The following is an 11,144-nucleotide window of genomic DNA, read 5'->3' as shown; positions in this document are numbered from 1 at the left end:
TTTGGGTAAGTAATAAATATAAATGAGAATACTTCCACTGCGCTTTTGCTCTGCAGTGTTAGACTGATCACATATTTAAAGGCACAACTTTATTTTAAAGTGAATGTAAATTTTGATGTTTAAGTGCCCGGTTTTTAAAACTTTGATTAAAAACACGGGCACTTTAATTCATCAAAATTTACATTTCACTCCTGTTGTGACAAAAAACTTACCTTTTAAACTTCACAGCAGCTGCTGCTTCCTCCGGTCTCACAAGCCATTTCTGATGTCAGAAATGATTGATAGGTCATCCTCCAATCACAGATTCCCCCCCGGGGGATTCAGTGTCTGATTCACTGCTGTGATTGGAGGAAGCCGTATACCTCATTTTAGACCCAGGAAGAGGCTTTGAAACAGGTGGAGGAAGCTGGAGCTGCTGTGAAGATTAAAAAGTAAGTTTATTTTCACAACAGGAGTGAAATGAAAATATTGATGAATTAAAGTGCCCCTGTTTTTAATCAAAGTTTTAAAAACCGGGCACTTTAGCATCAAAATTTACATTCACTTTAAGGGAAATCCTTTTTTAACATTTACTGTCCCTTTAATGTTAACCCCCCCCCCCCACACACACAAAAGCCTTTCGTATTTAAAAATGAACAGCATAGTTAAACTGTCTGTGATGCTTTTTTATTATTATTAATTGTTATTTCTGGCACAAACATTGGTGGTATAGTGAGGAGGTGGGACATTGCACTGCATATCACACCTCTTCTTTGCCTGATTTGGTTCTGTCTGTATTGTCACATGACTCAGAATAACACACTGCGTGGGCCTGAGATCAGAAAGCACTGCCTGACAGAGGACTGCGTTTCTGCAGTAATATAGTAGGTGGAGAAACTCTTATGAGCTGCAATGTCTTTTTGTGCTGCAGCACTATTTAGATAATCCTGAGCTTGCTCTTACCTACCCCTAGGAATACTTAATTTAACATAATGAGCTGTATTTCAGCTGATGGACAGAGTAACAAAAACATTACAGAGTCTGTTTCATGTTGTTAATATTGTGCCATATCTTGTTTCTCTTCTGTAATTGCAGATGTTGTTTTTATTTCTATAGTGGAACTGACATTTTTGTGCATATAATGGAGTAGAATATGAGTATATTACTATTGTACCGGACAATATATAAACAGGATGTGAGTTAGTATTTTTTTTTTTAAAGACGCATTGTAGTGCAAAAAGGACATGATCTAATCTGCTAGGACATCTATTTTTAGCATTAGTGACCCTGCAAGTCTATTGTTTAACTCCAGCAGTCAGGGTCAGTCAATCAGCAGTAGCAGTCATGTCAAAGAATTACTGTTAATTCATAAATCAAACTGCACAGCCCTCTCTCCCAAAAATAAACCAGTTATGCCATATTATTTTTTTTTTCAAGTGATAGATCACATGACCCTCTACGGTTGATGTGAAAATGCCTATTACTTGTCTTGCTAGATTCTTGCTTAAAGGGATATAAAGGTAAAAATGTAACTTTCATGGTACATACAGAGCAAGCAAATTTAATACATTCTCATTGATAAACTTTGCCTAGGTAGGCTCAGGATCTACTGGGAGCTAGCTGGTGGTTGTGGTTACACATATATACTTATTGTCATTAGCTCATTAGATGTGTTCAGTTAGTTCCCAGTAGTGCATTGCTGCTCTGAAAGTTTTTTGTAACTATGTATTTAACCCTGCACAAGTTAAAAACACTGTTATATGCATGCATATTTTCTTTTTTTTCAATGTTTATTTCTCAAAATATCATTAAATAAATGTATGTTAAACTATGCAATGATTTGTGCTTTAGCTAGCAGAAAATGTTACAATATTAGAAAGTACTACACTGCCCTCAACTGGCTACTTTATAACTATAGTTTTCATTCTATTGGCTGATTTGAATTTGAAATTGAAAATCAGCCAATAGGAATGCAAGGGTACCTCTATATAAACGGTTACCTCACATTCAAAATTCAGTGTGCGACTGCTGACAGCATGAAAAGGTTGTTGGGGACGGAAGATTAGATGAATGATAAAATCACCGCCTCGTGGATGAAGATAAGATTAGAGTACCATTATTTGGGTTTAGTGTTTTTTAAGTGTTTGTTTTTTTATTAGTATTTGTTTTCTTGTTTTTTTTTTTTATGGGCAGCAAAAAAACTAAATGCCATTTTAAGGGCAATACCCAGCCAAATGCCCTTTTCATGGCAACTTTTAGAGTAGTTATTTTTAGATCACCTTTTTTTGTGTACCCCTAACCGAGGTCCCCCCCCACACCGCCGCCACTATAATTCATTTTTTAACCCCTAATCTTGCCGACCGGACACCGCCGCCCACTACATTATACTATAAACCCCTAATCTGCTGCCCCTAACATCGCCGACCCCATATATTATATTTATTAACCCCTAATCTGCCCCCCCAACGTCGCTGCTACCTAACCTACACTTATTAACCCCTAATCTGCCGACCGGACCTCGCAGCCCACTATAATAAATGTATTAACCCCTAAACCGCCGCACTCCCGACTCACCGCCACTATAATAAATAGTATTAACCCCTAATCTGCCCTCCCTACATCGCCTCCACCTACCTACAATTATTAGCCCCTTATCTCCCGCCCGCACCGTCGCCGCTACTATAATAAAGTTATTAAACCCCTAAACCTAACTCTAACCAAACCTAACACCCCCTAACATAAATATAATTTAAATTAAACAAAATAATATTCCTAAAACTTAACTAAATTATCCTATTTAAACTAAATACTTACCTATAAAATAAACCCCTAATATAGCTACAATATAATAATAATTACATTGTAGCTATTTTAGGATTTATTTTACAGGCAACTTTGTATTTATTTTAACTAGGTACAATAGCTATTAAATAGTTAATAACTTTTTAATAGCTACCCTAGTTAAAATAATTACAAAATTACTGTAAAATAAATCCCTAACCTAAGTTACAATTAAACCTAACACTACACTATCATTAAATAATTAAAAAATTACCTATAATTACCTAAACTAAAATACAATAAAATAAACTATTCTATAATACAAAAAAACAAACACAACACCTAAATTACAAAAAATAAAAAGAATTACAAGAAGTGTAAACTAATTACACCTACTCTAAGCCCCCCCCCCCCCCTAATAAAATAAAAAAGCCCCCCCCAAAATAAAAAATGCCCTACCCTATTCTAAACTACCAAGTAACCAGCTCTTTTACAGCCCTTAAAAGGGCTTTTTGCGGGGCATTGCCCCAAGTAATCAGCTCTTTTACCTGTAAAAAAAATACAACACCCCCCACATTAAAACCCACCACCCCACATACCCCCTACTCTAAACCCACCCAAACCCCCCTTAAATAAACCCAACACTACCCCCCTGAAGATCTCCCTACCTTGAGTCGTCTTCACCCCAGCCGGGCCGAAGTCTTCATCCGATGGGGCAGAACGGGATATCCAGACCGGCAGAAGTCTTCATCCCTATCTGGGCAGAAGAGGACATCCGGGACCAGCAGACATCTTCATCCAAGCGGCATCTTCTATCTTCACCATCCGACGAGGAGCAGCTCCATCTTCAAGACCTCCGGCGCGGAGCATCCTTCCTGGCCGAGGACTAACGACGAATGCCTGGCTCCTTTACATGATGTCATCCAAGATGGCGTACCTCGAATTCCGATTGGCTGATTGGATTCTATCAGCCAATCGGAATTAAGGTAGGAAAAATCTGATTGGCTGATTGAATCAGCCAATCAGATTCAAGTTCAATCCGATTGGCTGATCCAATCAGCAAATCAGATTGAGCTCGCATTCTATTGGCTGTTCCGATCAGCCAATAGAATGCGAGCTCAATCTGATTGGCTGATTGGATCAGCAATCGGATTGAACTTGAATCTGATTGGCTGATTCAATCAGCCAATCAGATTTTTCCTACCTTAATTCCGATTGGCTGATAGAATCCTATCAGCCAATCGGAATTGAAGGGACGCCATCTTGGATGACGTCCCTTAAAGGAGCCTTCATTCGTCGGTAAGTCCGTCGGTAAAGAAGGATGTTCCGCGTCGGCGGGATGAAGATTGAAGACCCCGCTTGGAAGATGACATCGCCCGGATACAGGAAGAAGCCTTCTTCAGCGCGCTTGGAAGATGACATTGAAGTTCAATCCGTTTGGATGATCCAATCAGCCAATCGTATTGAACTCGCATTCTATTGGCTGTTCTGATCAGCCAAAGAATGTGAGTTCCAATACGATTGGTTGATTGGATCAGCCAATCGGATTGAACTTCATCTGATTATCTGATTGAATCACGCCAATCCAGATTTTTTCAACCTTAATTCCGATTGGCTGATAGAATCCTATCAGCCAATCGGAATTCGAGGACGCCATCTTGGATGATGTAATTTAAAGAAACAGGCATTCGTCGTTAGTCCGCTCGGGCCAGGAAGGATGCTCCGCGCCGGAGATCTTGAAGATGGAGCTGCTCCTCGTCGGATGGATGAAGATAGAAGATGCCGCTTGGATGAAGATGTCTGCCGGTCTGGATGTCCCCTTCTGCCCATCGGATGAAGACTTCGGCCCGGCTGGGTGAAGACGACTCAAGGTAGGGAGATCTTCAGGGGGGTGTAGTGTTAGGTTTATTTAAGGGGGGTTTGGGTGGGTTAGAGTAGGGGTATGTGGGTGGTGGGTTTTAATGTTGGGGGGGTTGTATTTTTTTTTACAGGTAAAAGAGCTGATTACTTTGGGGCAATGCCCCACAAAAAGCCCTTTTAAGGGCTGGTAAAAGAGCTGGTTACTTGGTAGTTTAGAATAGGGGTAGGGCATTTTTTTTTATTTTGGGGGGCTTTTTTATTTATTAGGGGGCTTAGATTAGGTGTAATTAGTTTAAACTTCTTGTAATTCTTTTTTATTTTTTGTAATTTAGTGTTTGTTTTTTTGTATTATAGAATAGTTTATTTTATTGTATTTTATTTTAGGTAATTATAGGTAATTTATTTAATTAATTTAATGATAGTGTAGTGTTAGGTTTAATTGTAACTTAGGTTAGGATTTATTTTACAGGTAATTTTGTAATTATTATAACTAGGTAGCTATTAAATAGTTATTAACTATTTAATAGCTATTGTACCTAGTTAAAATAAATACAAAGTTGCCTGTAAAATAAATATAAATCCTAAAATAGCTACAATGTAATTATTATTTATATTGTAGCTATATTAGGGTTTATTTTACAGGTAAGTATTTAGTTTTAACCCCTTAATGACCACAATGTACCCTGTATGTCACTGGTCGTTAAGGGTTTTTTTCAGGACATAATAGCACAAGTCTAGCAAGAACACGCTATTAATTCCCTCCCTCCAGCAGGCTTTGTGGAATAGAGCAGTCTCAACGCTGGTGGAAAGACCACGCTATAAAACAATCAAGTCCCAAAAAAAGGCCAGCGACATACAGGGTACGTCGCTGGTCCTTAAGGGGTTAAATATGATTAATTTAGTTAATTTTAGGAATATTATTTTGTTTTATTTAAATTATATTTATGGTAGGGGGTGTTAGGGTTAGGGTTAGAGTTAGGTTTAGGGGTTAATAACTTTTTTATAATAGCGGCGACGGTGCGGGCAGGAGATTAGGGGTTAATAATTGTAGGTAGGTGGCGGCGATGTTAGGGAGGGCAGATTAGGGGTTAATACTATTTATTATAGTGGCGGCGAGGCGGGAGTGCGGCGGTTTAGGGGTTAATGCATTTATTATAGTGGTGGCGAGGTCCGGTCGGCAGATTAGGGGTTAATAAGTGTAGGTAAGGTTGCGGCGACGTTGGGGGGGCAGATTAAGGGTTAATAAATATAATATAGGGGTTGGCGGTGTTAGGGGCAGCAGTTTAGGAGTTCATAGGGATAATGTAGGTTGTGGCGGGTGTCCGGATCGGCAGATTAGGTGTTAATAATATAATGCAGGTGTCGGCAGATTAGGGGTTAATAAGTGTAAGGTTAGGGGTGTTTAGACTCGGGGTTCATGTTAGGGTGTTAGGTGTAGACTTAGAGAGTGTTTCCCCATAGGAAACAATGGGGCTGTGTTAGGAGCTAAACGCTGCTTTTTTGCAGGTGTTAGGTTTTTTTTCAGCCCAAACTGCCCCATTGTTTCCTATGGGGATATCATGCATGAGCACGTTTTAGCTGCTTACCGCTACGCTGGTATTGAGGGTTGAAGTGGAGCTAAGTTAGGCTCAACGCACCCTTTTTTGACCCTAATGCAGCTCCTCAGACAACTGTAAATACCAGCGTTGTCTTAAGGGTGCGTTGGGAAAAAAAAGCAGCGTTAGCTACGCGGGTCTTTACCGACAAAACTCTAAATCTAGCGGTTAGTGTTTTCCACACAAATACATCCAGATACTTGTGGATCCAGCAATATTTTACAAAAAAACATCTGGTCCCTTTTAGAAACAACACTTTTTTACACAAAAACACCCAGATCCTGCCGGATCCATGTCTAATTTAGACAGATATACACAAATGTAAGTGTTTTCCACACAAATACCTCCAGATACTTCTGATCCATCACTATTTTACACAAAATCATCTGGGTCCTTTCAGAACAAACACATTTTTTTTACACAAAAATAATTTGATTCTACCATATCCATGTCTTATTTAGACAGATATACACAAATTTAATTTTTGTCCACACAAACACATCCATCTAGGTCCTTTCAGAAACAGCAGTTTTTTTTTTACAGAAAAACAGCAAAACTGTTGGTATCCAAAATGTTGTTGGATACAGAAGTGTCTGAATGTGTTTGTGTGGAAAACACTTACATGTGTGTATATTTGTCTAAATTAGGCATGGATCCGTTGGTTGGTTCTGAAAGGACCCAAATGTTTTTGAGTAAAATGTTGTTGGATACAGAAGTGTCTGGATGTGTTTGTATGGAAAACACTTAAATTTGTGTGTATTTGTCTAAATTAGGCATGGATCCGGTAGGATTCAGCTGTTTTTCTGTAAAAAAAAAAAGTGTTGGTTCTGAAAGGACCCAAATGTTTTTGTGTAAAATATTGATATATCCAGAAGTGTCTGAATGTGTTTGTGTGGAAAACACTTACATTTGTGTGTATCTGTCGAAATTAGGCATGGATCCGGCAGGATCCGGCTTTTACCCACACCCCCAGAAGTGGATGTTTCTTCAGTTATTACAACCACAAGCAAATAAAGCAGAATGGATCTGCAACAAGGTACAAGCATGAATCTCACACAGCATGGCCAGCAAACTTTACAGAGCTTACCTATAAGAACATTATAGTCTGAAGCCACCTCCTGAAATCAGGTTTGTGGGTAATCTGGAGGAAATGTGGAGATCATTTAGAAAACCTGCACTTTGCCAAGTGATCAGAAAGTAGCATTGCTTTTATTTCAATTATCTGAAGCTGATGGTGAGAATTATGAGATGGTTATTGAAAGATTTACTGCATATTTCACACCAAAGAAAAATGAGACATATGAACGTTAGTGATGTCACGAACAGTTCGCCGGAGAACAGTTCCCGGCGATCTTAGTTTGTTCGCCGCGGCGGGCGAACATATGCGATGTTCAATCCGCCCCCTATTCGTCATCATTGAGGAAACTTTGACCCTGTATCTCACAGTCTGCAGACATATTTCAGCCAATCAGCAGCAGACATTCCCTCCCAGACCCTCCCAGCTCCTGGGCAGCAGCCATTTTAGATTCATTACGATCCTGCATTCTTAGTGAGAGGAGGGTTTAGTGCTGCTGCTGGTGATTTTATAGGGAAATTGATAGCTAGGCTAGTGTATTCAGTGTCCACTACAGTCCTGAAGGACTCATCTAATCTCTGCTGTAAGGACAGCACCCCAAAAAGCCCTTTTTAGGGCTAGAACTTCAGTCTTTTCTTTTTTTTTGTAATCTAATTGCATTTGCCGGCCTGTCAGCCTGTGTGTGAGGCTCACAGCATATACTGTGATTAATTGCTCTTTGCCACCACTCATATCTGGTGTAACAATAGTGTAAATTTAAAAAAAAAAAACTTTTACATCAGTTTGCTAGTGTAATCTAATTTAATTTTCCATTAGGCCTGTGTGTCAGGCCCACAGCATATACTGTGATTAATTGCTCTGTGCCACCACTGATATCTGGTGTAACATTAGTGTAAATTAAAAAAAAAAACTTTTACATCAGTTTGCTAATGTAATCTAATTTCATTTTCCATCAGGCCTGTGTGTCAGGCCCACAGCATATACTGTGATTAATTGCTCTGTGCCACCACTGATATCTGGTGTAACATTAGTGTAAATTTAAAAACCAAAACTTTTACATCAGTTTGCTATTGTAATCTAATTTCATTTTCCATCAGGCCTGTGTGTCACGCCCACAGCATATACTGTGATTAATTGCTCTGTGCCACCACTGATATCTGGTGTAACATTAGTGTAAATTTAAAAACCAAAACTTTTACATCAGTTTGCTATTGTAATCTAATTTCATTTTCCATTAGGCCTGTGTGTCAGGCCCACATCATATACTGTGATTAATTGCTCTGTGCCACCACTGATATCTGGTGTAACATTAGTGTAAATAAAAAAAAAAAAACTTTTACATTAGTTTGCTAGTGTAATCTAATTTCATTTTCCATCAGGCCTGTGTGTCAGGCCCACAGCATATACTGTGCTTAATTGCTCTGTTTTCCACCACTCATATCTGGTGTAACATTAGTGTAAATGTTTTTATATAAAACTTTTACATCAGTCTGCTAGTGTTATTTAATTGTAGTTGTCAGGCCAGCCTGCCACTAGTGCCAGCCTGTGTGTCAGGCTCCCCAGCATATACTGTGCCTACTTCCATCCTCAGTGCACCACTCATATCTGTTGTAACATTAGTGTAACTTTTGTAAAAAAAAAAACTTTTACATCAGTCTGCTAGTGTTATTTAATTTTAGTTGCCAGGCCAGCGTGCCACTAGTGCCAGCCTGTGTGTCAGGCTCCCAGCATATACTGTGCCTACTTCCATCCTCAGTGCCACCACTCCTATCTGGTGTAACATTAGTGTAATTTAAAAAAAAAAAAAAACTTTTACATCAGTCTGCTAGTGTTATTTAATTTTATTTGCCAGGCCAGCCTGCCACTAGTGCCAGCCTCTGTGTCAGGCTCCCAGCATATACTGTGCCTACTTCCATCCTCAGTGCCACCACTCCTATCTGTTGCAACATTAGTGTAAATTTTTTTTTTTTTTTTACTTCAGTCTGCTAGTGTTATTTAATTGCAGTTGCCTGTCTGCCAGCGTGTGTGCCAGTCCCACTTGTCAACTAGTGCCACCAATCATATTTGTTATAACAGTATTGTAAATATTTTTTAAAAAAACTTTTTTGACTGTGAAACATCAGTCAGCTAGTGTAATCTAATTGCAGTTGCCTGCCTGCCAGCGTGTGTGCCAGGCCCACTTGCCAACTAGTGCCACCAATCATATTTGTTATAACAGTAGTGTAAATATTTAAAAAAAAAACTTTTTTGACTGTGAAACATCAGTCTGCTAGTGTAATCTAATTGAAGTTGCCTGCCTGCCAGCGTGTGTGCCAGGCCCACTTGCCAAGTTAGTGGCACCACTCATATTTGTTGTAACAGTAGTGTAAATATGTTTAAAAAACTTTTTGACTGTGAAATATCAGTCAGCTAGTGCAATCTAATTGCAGTTGTCTGTCTGCCAGTGTGTTTGCCAGGCCCACTTGCCAACTAGTGCCACCACTCATATTTGTTATAACACTAGTGTAAATTTAAAAAAAAAAAAACTTATTTGACTGTGAAACATCAGTCTGCTATTGTAATCTAATTGAAGTTGCCTGCCTGCCAGCGTGTGTGCCAGGCCCACTTACCAAGTTAGTGGCACCACTCATATTTGTTGTAACAGTAGTGTAAATATTTTAAAAAAAAACTTTTTTGACTGTGAAACATCAGTCTGCTAGTTCAATCGAATTGCAGTTGCCTGCCTGCCTGCCCAGTGTGTGTGCCAGGCCCACTTACCAACTAGTGCCACCAATCATATTTGTTATAACAGTAGTGTAAATATTTAAAAAAAAAAAAACTTTTTGACTGTGAAACATCAGTTTGCTAGTGTAATCTAATTTCATTTTCCATCAGTCCTGTGTGCCAGGCCCACAGCATATACTGGCCTAGATTTAGAGTTCGGCGGTAGCCGTCAAAACCAGCGTTAGAGGCTCCTAACGCTGGTTTTGGGCGCCCGCTGGTATTTGGAGTCAGTGATTAAAGGGTCTAACGCTCACTTTTCAGCCGCGACTTTTCCATACCGCAGATCCCCCTACGCCATTTGCGTAGCCTATCTTTTCAATGGGATCTTTCTAACGCCGGTATTTAGAGTCGTTTCTGCAGTGAGCGTTAGAGCTCTAACGACAAGATTCCAGCCGCCTGAAAAAAGCAGGAGTTAAGAGCTTTCTGGCTAACGCCGGTTTATAAAGCTCTTAACTACTGTACCCTAAAGTACACTAACACCCATAAACGACCTATGTACCCCTAAACCGAGGTCCCCCCACATCGCCGCCACTCGATTAAAATTTTTAACCCCTAATCTGCCGACCGCCACCTACGTTATACTTATGTACCCCTAATCTGCTGCCCCTAACCCCGCCGACCCCTATATTATATTTATTAACCCCTAACTTGCCCCCCACAACGTCGCCGCAAGCTACTTAAAATAATTAACCCCTAATCTTCCGACCGCAAATCGCCGCCACCTACGTTATCCCTATGTACCCCTAATCTGCTGCCCCTAACATCGCCGACCCCTATGTTATATTTATTAACCCCTAATCTGCCCCCCACAACGTCGCCGACACCTACCTACACTTATTAACCCCTAATCTGCCGAGCGGACCTGAGCGCTACTATAATAAAGTTATTAACCCCTAATCCGCCTCACTAACCCTATCATAAATAGTATTAACCCCTAATCTGCCCTCCCTAACATCGCCGACACCTACCTTCAATTATTAACCCCTAATCTGCCGACCGGAGCTCACCGCTATTCTAATAAATGTATTAACCCCTAAAGCTAAGTCTAACCCTAACACTAACACCCCCCTAAGTTAAATATAATTTTTATC

General features: G+C 39.8%; 1 protein-coding gene across 3 annotated transcripts in view; it reads left to right on the top strand.

The window, feature by feature from the left end:
* The first annotated feature begins 787 nt into the window (after nt 1–787).
* ANXA5 (annexin A5) overlaps nt 788–11,144 on the top strand; it is a 194,263-nt gene continuing 183,906 nt past the window's right edge. Inside the window, exon 1 of one of the 3 annotated variants that reach the window (XM_053703609.1) lies at nt 788–863. Coding sequence is in view for 1 of the 3 variants with exons in the window: in XM_053703604.1 (XP_053559579.1) it covers nt 7,150–7,251 (102 nt within the window). In the remaining 2 variants the exon portion in view is untranslated. Of the gene's footprint in view, nt 864–7,147; nt 7,252–11,144 lie in introns of those variants that run through there. The other 2 variants (XM_053703610.1, XM_053703604.1) reach the window with 2 other exon arrangements.

The sequence above is a fragment of the Bombina bombina genome, chromosome 2 (assembly GCF_027579735.1).
Source record: "Bombina bombina isolate aBomBom1 chromosome 2, aBomBom1.pri, whole genome shotgun sequence".
Taxonomy (NCBI): domain Eukaryota; kingdom Metazoa; phylum Chordata; class Amphibia; order Anura; family Bombinatoridae; genus Bombina; species Bombina bombina.
The sequence above is the reverse complement of the archived record's forward strand: the minus strand, read 5'-3'. Positions and strand labels throughout refer to the sequence as shown.